The sequence below is a fragment of the Tasmannia lanceolata genome, unplaced genomic scaffold, assembly GCF_043159265.1.
Source record: "Tasmannia lanceolata isolate RefF3 unplaced genomic scaffold, GAP_Taslan_0.1 ptg000024l, whole genome shotgun sequence".
NCBI lineage: Eukaryota > Viridiplantae > Streptophyta > Magnoliopsida > Canellales > Winteraceae > Tasmannia > Tasmannia lanceolata.
In genome coordinates this window covers 2,834,695-2,846,388 of record NW_027518701.1, presented here as the reverse complement: position 1 = coordinate 2,846,388, position 11,694 = coordinate 2,834,695, and the positions used below count along the sequence as shown (strand labels likewise).

Here is an 11,694-nt window from a genome sequence, read left to right as displayed (position 1 = left end):
ACAGATCAACCATTGACAAGGGAGCCGTACAATTCTGATGGAATGAATAACAGGGCAGTAAGAACCAAGAACAAACCTCATTGGATGGAAGATTATGTGGAGTATTAGACCGGGTATAAAGGGGTACTTAGATTAGTGGTTAATTTATTTCATTAAGAAGTTTCTACTTGTAATTAGAAAAGGAATATAATTAGTTACAAACTGATATGTCAGAGTCAGATGTAACCAACTGATAGCGATGTTCTCTTATAAAGAGATCACGAAATCAGAAAAGGGGGATAAGAAAAGAAATATTCCTTCGTCACTCTCTTCTTCTTCTTCTACCTCTGTTTCTTCTTCTTCTTCTCTCCCTCATCTTCTTTTCCCTCTGTTTCGTTCTCTATTTCTTTCTAAATTTCCATTTGAGCAGATATGAAACTTCCAGAACTGTATCACTCAGTCTAAATAAAAACAACAGGATTGAGGCTGTAGCTCAATGGTTAAGGCTTTGATCATCAACCGTGGGGTCGGAGGTTCGATCCCAGCTTACCAACCATGAAAAATAAAACCAAAACATGAAACACACCAAATCATATAACAGAAACAGGAAATTACATCGGTTGCTCTCACTTGAATGTAAAGGATTTTGTAAAAGTCTCCCCAGAAGGACCTAGATTCAGGATACAGATCATGTGTGGGCTGCATTAAACTTCTTAATGTGTTTCTCATTTTTAGGCTCCTTATATATCACTCCTCTAGCCAAAGATCAAAGCTCTGTTCATTTTGGATTTTGAGAATTTATTTTGTGTCACATTCCATATTGCAGATAGATCTTCTAATAAATTAATCATTTTTTTAATTAAAGAGTTTATACAATAGGGTAATTTATTGAACACCATGTGGCAGACAATGGGATTACAAAAAATGACTTCGGCTGTCTAATTTGATGCGTCTCTCTGTGTTCACTGTGGATAGTAGTTCTACGGTGACTCAAAATCAATTCTATGGTGACACATCTCTTTATTGATTTGGAGAATCGATTTTGAGAACGACATGCAATAATATAATGTGCCCATCCACTTTGCTTTCACCTCCATTTCAATTTGGTTTTCAACTCTACTGTGAGAGATCAATCTCAACAAATACAAAAGCCAAAGTATTCAATGTCCATTTCTCTAAATTCTCTATTCATTCATCTCCTAGCAACATATGAATCTTGGCAGACCCAAAATGCAAAAGATTCAGTTCTCATACAGATATTAAAATTGACAGCACACAGGAAAAACCAAGCGTCAAGTTCAAAATCAAATCCTAAATTGGTTATGTTGTATCACAGACACCAAAAGACAGGCATTCACTTAATAATAATGCCAAAAAATTGAAAAAAAATAAAGATAAAGAGGTTAGAAAAGTAAATGAAGAAGACGGCAACTGATATCCCACAATCATATTTTGATAATGGTACTACTCACTTTGTTTTATACTTTTTTGGATTGGATGTTGATAGCACCTTGAGAGTTTAGATCCGAAAGAAATTGTAACTGGAAGTTATCTCAGCCGCAAGTACATGACTATTTCACCAATGAATCCATTGATAGATATGAACCCAAGATCCAATACCAGCTCTTCTTAAGGGGAGTTCCCCCTTCCATTGGACAGTCAATTATGGCATGTTGGTAAGAAAACTGCAAAAAGAAACCTTTAATAAACTTGAATAATGAAGACAGCCTGTTAGAATATAGGAAGTACATATGAAGTTATGCAGGCATCTCGAATACAATAATTATTGAAAAACTGACAGCAAAAAAAAAGAAGGAAAATTCAACAATAATAATAGCCGTGAAAAAAAATTGCAGTAACAGAAACCGATTAATCCTAGACTGAACCCTAACCAAAATCAATTAGAAAGTAATGAGAGTGCTACAAAATGAAGAATAAGGCAACTTTTGAAGCCACGGAGAAGAAGGTAGAAGGTTAAGAACAGAGATTTCCTTTCTAATAAATTGTACGTTAGGAATCTTAGAAATATATTCAAAAGAGTGATTCAAGCCACAAACTTATCAGAAAATATGCAGATTTCATTGTTGTTTCATGGGAAACAGAATATCACTCTTTTGAATATTGTGAAATAGCAGAAAGGATAGAGACAAAAGCCGTATCGAATACGAAGTGACGAAGGATTGTATGCTTTCAGAAGTTTCCTTCTTCAAGATTAATTGCAAAATAAAGGAAACCCAATCGCCTTGGATGTTGAGAGAGACTTGCCCAAAATTCCAGACAATTGTTCAACGCAATATAATCCGAAAGAAAAAAAAAATAGGAGGGAGAGAGATTTTAGGAGGGATACTAGAGATATTCTCTCGTATGAGTAGTGGAGAGAGGGTGAGAGATTTTATGAATATCTTTCTAATTTAATTACTGATTTTAAGAGAGATTTGCCCAAAAAACCAGGCAATTGTTCAACACAATATAATCCGAAAGAAAAAAAAATAGCAGGGAGAGATTTTAGGAGGGATTGTAGAGATATCTCATAAGAAACCAAAATCTTCATATTTTTTGGATGTCTATTGGACTCTTAGAGAAACCAAATTGAATAGGAAAGTGTTTTAAGGTTTAAATTATAGGAGTAAATCTTCATATGTTTATCATGTCTATTGGACTCTTTGGAGAGTTTTTAGAAAACCAAATTGAATAGGAAAGTGTTTTAAGGTTTTCTTCGGCTCGTTTGAAGGAGGATGCCACGTAGGATCAAAGACGGGATGGGGGAGCTGTCCATGTGGGCGTGAACATTGAAACCCCCATCCAGCTATATTATAATAGATGAGAGAGAGAGAGAGAGAGAGTTCATGAGGTTATATGAGGTGGCGCTCACAAAACATAAGGCGCCCACTTTGTTTGGATGATCCAAAGCATTCATTTGCAAGGCCCCATCATAGATAGGGTGTGTACCAAAAATCTGCTCTATTGGATCATCCCAACCCCTCCAAAAGTGGAGGAAAAAATGGGCAGATTTGTGGGCAAAAAGTGTCTATCCATTTTGCCCTCTACTTTTGATGGGTTAGGAAGATCCAATGGAGTTGATTTTTTGTACACACCCTATCTATGATGGGACCTTTCAAATGAATGCTTTGGATCATCCTAACAATGTGGGCCCCTTATGTTTTGTGAGCGCCACCTCATATAAGCTATATGAGGTTAACTTCAGGAACCTTTTTCTCATATATATATATATAAGGAAGGATGTGGTACACTGAGGGTGTGCCTCGTGGCACCCCCTCTGCAAACCGCATTCAACCCTTTTTTTTTACGCATTCAACCAAGTTTATAATAACCGTTTTATTCGGTTACCGATTTCAAACGTCGCAAGCATATCACAAATCCAAAACGTTTTATTCCAACGGTTAGAATGTAAATAAAGAGTCTTTATATAGATATGTAGACACCCCATTTTGATCGCTCTCTTATTAAATTTGTTTGATCGAAAGCTTGCCAAATCAGTTCATTAGGGTCCCAATCTTCATCCTAGGATAGGTTAGGGTCCCACCAGGGTCCCTGCAAAGTTTCGTCGAGGTCTGGGCGCTTGCACCTAGCAAGCGAACCAAATAAGAATGGAAATGTGAATGAAAAGGGGGGGGGGTGAACTATTTGCATAAGGGGGCTGTCCAGTTGAAATGGGAGGGTCGGAATATCATGTATGTATAAAGGAAAAAGGGCGGGGGGGGGGGTGTGCATTAGCCTGGCTGAAGCCAAATCAAATTCGCGCGCCCATCACTTTTGGTGCGCCCATCAATTGGGGTGTGCCCATATCCGCAGCCTTCAAGTGGTATATAAAAAAAAACAACAACGAAAAAAAAAGAAAGAGGGAGAGAGATTGCAGAGGGAGGGAGAGCGTTTCTCCTCCGGCAACGGTGCCGGAGCTCCGATCGCACCGCACCACCATCTCTCCCACCTCAAAGCTCCGGCCGATCATCGCTACGCCAGATCCGATTTCCCTCTTCAAATCGGTCCGTGAAGGAGAAATCTCAGATCTGAGATCTCAGATCTGAGAAGTAAGAGGGAAAAGAGGATTTGCAAAGAGGCTTTGAGAGAAAGAGAAAGAGAGAGAGGGAGGAGAAGAAGGAACCGTCGCTCAGCCACCTCTAGCCACCACCACTTCAAGCGGGAATCCGGCGAGGCCGTCTCCATCTATCTTTCTTCCACCACCAACACCAGCCACCACCATGATCTTCCCACTCTTCTTTTTCTTCTTCTCCTTTCCCTATCTCCTCCATTAATCTGGCCACCCCATCCCATTTTCCGGTCGGATTCTTGCCGGAATCCGGCCACAATCTCCATTAAATCCGATCAAACACCTCAAATCCGACCACCCTATCTGTAACCCTCATCCCTTTTATACCAAATCCATTCCAATACCAATTTTAAATCACCCAGTTAAAACCCATTTCAAAATCCCTTCCCCATCTTCTTCTTCTTCCCCAAATCCACCACAAGCTCCAACCTGCCATCGTCTTCTACCTCTGCAACCCACCTCCGACCACTATCTCCGGCCAGCCACCTCCACAACCTCCATCGATTCCACCATCTTCAACCTCAAAACCATTTTCTGCAAAACCAAACCCTCCTCATCTACCCTCTCTCAAATTCTGGTCTGTAACAGAGGCTTCTTCATTTTCTTCTTCAAACAAGAGCCTCCTTGGCAGCCGCCAGCGGGGAGTAGAGTTTCAGATCAGATCGATTGAAATTTTTTACAGAAAATTAATGCATCGTTATCGAAGTGGAGTTAGCAAACTGTGATTGTTGTGGAGTAACGGAGGAATGCACGCAAGCTTACATTGAGACGGTTCGGGAGCGATACCACGGCCGTTGGATCTGCGACCTCTGTTCAGAGGCCGTCAAATATGAGATTTTCAGATCGGAGAATCATCTAGACATGGAAGAAGCCCTAAACAACCAAATGAATTTCTGTAAGAAGTTAAGATCATCGACTCCGAAAGATTCATTGGAGCACGTGATCTCGGCTATAAGACATCTGCTTAGAAGGAGTTTGAGTTCACCGAGATCTACTCCCACCAGCCCTAGCAGAAATCCTATTTTATATAAGACATTGTCACTGGTTAAAGATTCAACAGAGTGGAATTGTAGAAATCAACTTCAATTTCTCAATCTGTTCTTTTCTAGGCAAAAAATCACGATCCGATCTAACTCCGGCAAGATTCCGTGCATCCGGTAATCTCCGTTCACAACCACTACTTCATCGTTCAGAGAAGAGAGCTGAACACTCAGAAATAGGGAGATCCACGGAGAGAGAGGTTCGGGTCTTCTTCGGGCATTACTTCTGCCATCTCGCGATTCCGATCTTCATTGCCAGCAAGGTGAATCTGCGCCACTAAGGTAAAATCTGTAACATCCCATGTATTGTTGAAATAAGCATAATTGTTTACCTTGTCTCCCTAATATCATAATGTTAGTCTATAGATTTGATTTACACTTGATTCTTGGATCTAATCTAGAGTTTAATTTCTGGGGTGAATGGAGATGAAGTGATGTATGCCTAATTGATGTAGGAAATCAGATGATACAGGTATCGTCTGATTTCACAGGAGACCCATGTCGAGGGTTCAGCTGAATTGTTTTATGGGGTAATAGTATTGATTTGCTTTATTAGCTATAGGGGTTGAAATTTGTTACTACAGTGAGTCACATACCTGTCACTATGAAATTGGTTTTACATCTTTCTTTGTACATGTTCAGAGTCACTATGAAATTGGTTTTACGTCTTTCTTTGTACATGTTCAGAATCACAGATAAGGATAGTAATGTTGATCATTTTGGTTTCACACTTGTCATTAAGTTTTTCTGAAATGTTATTATTCATGCAAAGTCATCTGTTCTCAATTTTGTATGAGTTTGATTGATTAATTACATTAGACTGGTTTGTGGTATTGGAGCAAATGATAGTTGTACATGTACTGTTTTGGGCTAAAGAATTGATAGTCATATAACCATGATTGAGTGAGACTTTCACTATACGGTTTCCCACCCTTATGTTTGGTTCGGATCAGTTTGTACGCGTTATGGATCTCAGTTTCTTCTCCCCTCTGCTAGTTGGGGACCCTTTCGGTCTGTTAGTAGTCTAGCACTCTTGTTTGCATCATTTGTGTGCATAGGAAGCGTGCATTTGCCTCATTTATAGAGTCCTTGATTAGGGGTGAGTTTAGTCTCATTTAGAGAGCCTGACTTCAGGGGACTTGCTTAGTCCAAGTAAAGTCCCTCTCTCTATTTAGTAGACTTCTTTAGTCTTTTAGAAGCCGTTAGATGGTGGTCTCTCTTCCTCGCCTAGGAGACCATTGTGGTCTCACTAGCAATTTCCATTCTAGGAGACATGCTTTGTCTCATTAGGCCATGCTCCTTTGGAGTCAAGCCTCTTTTGGAACCTACCCTCAGGGAGGTTGCCTTGATTTTGACAGATAGTATATCCCTAGGAGGCATGCCTTGCCTCATTTGTAGAGCCTCTATTTGGAAACAAACCTTGTCTCATTTAGAGGGTTTCCATTTTTAGAAGGCTTACCCAGCCTTATATTAGAGCTGCTCATTTTAGAGAGTCTTTGACTCATTCCTCCTTTAAGTTGTAGTATTAGAGAGCCTTTGGCTCATTTGTCTTCGTTAGTGGTTTTTATTAGAGAGTCTTTGACTCACTCGTCCTTTGGATAGCATTGTTAGAGAGTCTTTGACTTAGTTGTCTTTAGGTGGTTATTAGAGAGTCTCTGACTCATTTGTCCTTAGTAGGGAGTCTTTGACTCGGTTATCTTGCTTAGCAGTATTATCGGAGAGTCTTTGACACATTCATCTTTTCGTGGTGTTATTAAAGAGTCCCTGATTCATTTGCACTCCTCTTTAGTGTTATTAGTTAGGAGTTTCTCCTTTAGAGTTGTCATTATTCCACTTTGATTAGAGACTAACTCAGCATTATTAGAGCTTTGCTTATTTGAGATCTTAGATTCGTCTTCTCTGTTCTTGGGGCGCTTCTTTATGTGTTGTGGTTCGTCTCTTTGAGACGCTTGTTGTTTGTTCGAGGTTTCCCCTTTTGATTTAGGGCTTTGCCCTAGTTTGTGGTTATGCTTGTGTGTCCCTTTTAAGGTTGAAAACATTTAAGAATCCAAAAGCATTGGAATATTTTAAAATCCAAAAACATCAGAAATTCGAAACTCAAAAACATTTGAAAACTTTAAAAATGTCAAAAACATTTGAAAAACTTTAAAAACCTTAAATCTTTTGGATTGTTAGGTTTTAATTAGGAGAGTTCGTTTCAAACTATGTTGGCTTGATCCTCTTCCACGAGGTACGTAGTGTAGCTTGGGATTTATATCCCAAGTCCAGCCAAACTTTTGTAAATAACATTTTAAATCTTTTATTTTGAATAAGCAACCTTTAAAACCTTGTTTTCAAAAGATCTTCCTCTAGAGTTAGGAGTTTCTCCTAGATAGAGAGTTTTAGAGTTATGATTTTCTTTTGATAGGTTGTTTGTTTGTTTGTTGTGTGCTTGTTTTAGAGTTATGGGTCTGTCCTAGAGTTATAGGAGCGCCTCTGTCCGGTCAGTCGGCGATCCACATCGCCGAGTGATGACTAGAATAGGATACGCTAGTCTACCATTTGTTTTCCTTAGGAAACACAGCCTAGTTACACATAGGTTGTAGGAACCACCTGCATTAGCGTAGGGCTAATCTGCATTTAGTTAGGGCATATAGGGTGTCCTAAAATTCACAATTCACTGGAATTTAAATAATCGTACAATAAACTTTAATAATTGGTCCGGTCTTTTAGATCGAGTCTAGGATAGAGGTCTAGGTGTTTTAGGCATCCTAGCTTAGAATAGGCGCGAAGAACTACGTTGCCTTGATTCTCGGGGAGGCGGGGATACGTAGGCTTCTTTGGGTGAATACCAGACTATCCGAAGACTCGGGCTAATCATTTAGAGTCTTAGGATTTGTTGTTTAGTCATTGTATGTTTTGATGTGTTTTCTTACTTTCTTGTACTGATCCTACACCTTTAGCTATAGCTTGCATGTGTTTGCACATCAGAACTTAGACACCCATTAGGTATGTCACTCATAATCTAGCTATGCTTAGGTGACACATCTTTCATTTTATTTTATGTGTGCTTATTATTTGTATTCTTAGGAAATGCATGCTTAGGTAGACGACTCCTGAGGATTGTTCCCATTTCACATGATTTTTACTCAAACTTCTTTGGAGTTAATGAAAATGGCATAAGAGACCAAGTGCTTGCACTCGGACGAATTGGGGGTGCTCTCAGACCTTCTCCATTCGTAACCATGCACGAACCCATATATATATTTCTGGTTATCCATTGCACAGAGGATTTGATTTTAGGGTTCCATGGCATATCTATGGATGGCGACTCTGAGTTTATTTTAGGTATGTCTCGGTTTCGAGCCTTGGCTCCGGATCAAGACATATCTCTTTCTTTTATATCGCCACTCGTGCTATGCTATGAGGGTGGCATCCGTTTCGAGAGTTCCTTGGTAGAGCTCTCCATTCACGTGGATGATCTAGAGAGGGTGTTAGGGACTCGTTCCCTCGCCGTCCTCGGATCGGGGTCCATAAGATAGAAAGAAATCCAAAATGTATCACAAATATTCCTAAAATCTCTCTTTCAATCATTAGCGTTTCTACTTCGTTGCCCTAAATCTCTCTCCCCACAACAAATTATTGCGAGGTAATTTATTTATTTTTTCATTTCCCTTTTGTTATTTCATATAGTCCAAACGTACCGACTAGAAAAAAACTAAACCGAAATTTTCATTTTCCTCGCCTAATTAATCTCTATTCTACGCCTATTTCCTCTAACCCTTTAACGTCTATTTTTCCTCTATAATAAAAACTAACATCAATAAGAAAATTAATCTAAGCCGTGGTGGTGCCACCTGTCAGCCCCTCTCCATCCCGTATATTACAAAGCTTTCTAAAATCTCAATTAACGCGCAATCAGGGCCGTCTATGTAATAAATAGATTCCAAAAGCCACTTCCTAAAAATCTGCACGCATCTATGTATCCCGTTTTTTTTGTTTCTCCTTTCTCCTCCCTGTTTTCCTTTGCGTTTAATCACATAAGCCCCATAATTAATAGTAAGTATTTCAGTAGAATAGGAAAGGTCACCATTGACTGCCTTATTTTTAGCAATACAATAAAGCAACGCTTCACGTAGGGATAATCCAATAGTTTTCTTCTGAAACATCTCTTAGCTTTCCAAAGTTTCCATGTTTCATTATGGTATTCATTAAGCAATTTGTTCATTTTCTTCTTGCACTCCTATATGCTTTTAATAAATTCTCTTATTAATTTAATTTTTTTGGCCGCCCTGTGCATCGCTCGGGACTGCAACTAGTATACTATATAGCAGAAGAGAAAAGGAGAAAATTATTTGAATTTCTCCCAAAATTCTATGAGAATTACACATCACTTTTTTTGACTTTTTTTAACAAAGGCACCCATTAAAGCCACATAATTTCAATCCTACCCCCCTTCTTTATGCTTTTTTAATTATGGAAACCTCTATAGATTGGAAGGCTAGGATCAGCCTATGAAAATGATTTACGGGCACAACATATTGATGTTGTGTTCCATCACATGGACGGTTTGAATCAACCTATGATGTGGTCCGTACAGTTCTTTGTCGGCCCGTGCATCGCACGGGGTTTTTTACTAGACTTCTCTGCATGATTTCCTAGAGCAATACGAGAAAATGCTTGCTGACCGTAATAGGAAAGAAACATTGGAAGATTTTAAGTCGAAAAATTCAAAGGGTACAATGATAACATTAAGCCCATTGGAAAAGGAGGCTGGAAAATACTATATAAGGGTTATTTTTGGGCTATTTTAGGCGAAGCTTAAGAGAAGTTATGATTATTGGTGTAAGAAGCTTAGGGAGGATGGGAATGTCACAACATACAATGTAGTACACATGGATGGTGATTTTGAAATAAAAAAAGGACATATTGTCCTATATAGCGATACCGAATGTGTAAATGTGATTTGTGACTGCGTGATGTTCGAGACTTCAGGTATATTATGCAGACATATACTAAAGATATTTGAGAAGAAGTGTTTAACTGTTATTCCTGAGGGTTACATATTTAGGAGATGGACAGTTGATGCACGATATCAAGTGTTGGGTAAAGTTCCTACAAGGGAACAAGGTAGGGAAAAGGGCGTAACTCCGTTAAGGAGGTGGTGTCTAAAGGCAAAACAACGAAGACTGGACAAGGAATCTTATAATGATGAGACTCTTTCTAACAAGATGGAAGAAATGTGTGATGCATTGTTAGAGGAAGTCGATCAAAAGAAGAAAGAGAAGCAAAGTCAGTCAGAAATCATTGGCAGCCAAGTGCAGTCGAACTTTGTTTGTAGTCAAATACCGGAGATAACTATCCGAGACCCACCAGTTGTGAAGACCAAGGGCCACCCGAAGATTGCTTCACGGATGAAATCTTCAATAGAGACCTCCCAAGAAGAACAAAAAAAACGGAAGTGCTCTTATTGTGGGAAAATGGGTCATTATTTGACAACTCGTGAGAAGAAAGTTAAGAACGAACAAAAACGAAAGAAACAGAAGGTTTGGAACAAATGTAATGATTGTCTTCTTTTATGTTGCAAAATTTTAAACCATGTGAGTTAATGTTTAGTTCCGCCTATAGATGCTTATACTGGAGGAGATGAGTACAAGGGAGGAAGGGGAGGTGGAGGAGGAAGAAGATGATATTGCATCCTGATATTGCTCATTTAGCCAGGTATGTGATATTGCTCTTTTGTGCCATTGTTAAAAAAAAATCAAAATAAAGTTTTGTCTTCCTTATTTGAATGCTACTTTGTTTCAGATTTTGAGAACCATTGATTTATTGTAGTCAAATTTATGATAAAAAAATTAACAGATTCTTTAGTCCAAAATTGATTATTAGGTTGAACAATGTACATTTGAGTCCATTATTAGATTTCTGTTTAGTCCCTGTATGTTTCAGAATTTGAGAACCATTGAAATGTACAACCTGTTGATTAGAGAGATAATACTTTTTCCTGGTTGTTTACTCAATGCAGGTAGTACAAGTGCCATGGAATGGATGATGAAGCTCCAAGGCTGCTGGAGGGTTCGTTTTGAAGGCTCCTTGAAGGCTATCTGAAGGCTATTTCAATGAAAATGACTCGCATTAGTGGATTATCAAGTTGTTTTGTATAATTTAGAGTAGAGAGAATCCAATTTGTACATCTTCTGACATTCTGTAATTGAACTTTAATGCGTATTGAAGTTTTATGTTATCGTTATAACTATATGATGTAAGGATCAGGTTTTACATTTCAATAGGTTGTATATGAATGACAGGTTGTTACAGGTTTTAGATTCGATCAGGTTGTATCCAAAATAGGATATTCGTTTTGTTGTCTGATGGTTGGTTATGTACAAAGCAGGTGGAATATAGCCTACAAGAGGGGTAGCTGATTGAGCCTTCTATTATTTAATTCATCTGAGGCTGTCTTCAATACCCATTTTGATCCCAAATTGATTAGCAATTGTAGATCTCTGAACTACATAAGAAGAAGACCAAAACAATTAAGTCCTAAGCAAGGGATCGCATGTATTTCCTCTTTCTTTAATTAGACAGTCATAAATAAACTACTGGGAAATGATAAATTCATCTCCT

General features: G+C 38.7%; 1 protein-coding gene across 1 annotated transcript; it reads left to right on the top strand.

The window, feature by feature from the left end:
• The first annotated feature begins 9,962 nt into the window (after positions 1-9,962).
• LOC143857438 (uncharacterized) lies at positions 9,963-10,770 on the top strand. Its single transcript, XM_077367863.1, has 2 exons — positions 9,963-10,613; positions 10,696-10,770. Exons 1-2 carry the CDS (start codon positions 9,963-9,965, stop codon positions 10,768-10,770), a joined length of 726 nt encoding a protein of 241 aa, XP_077223978.1.
• The last annotated feature ends 924 nt before the right edge of the window (positions 10,771-11,694 follow it).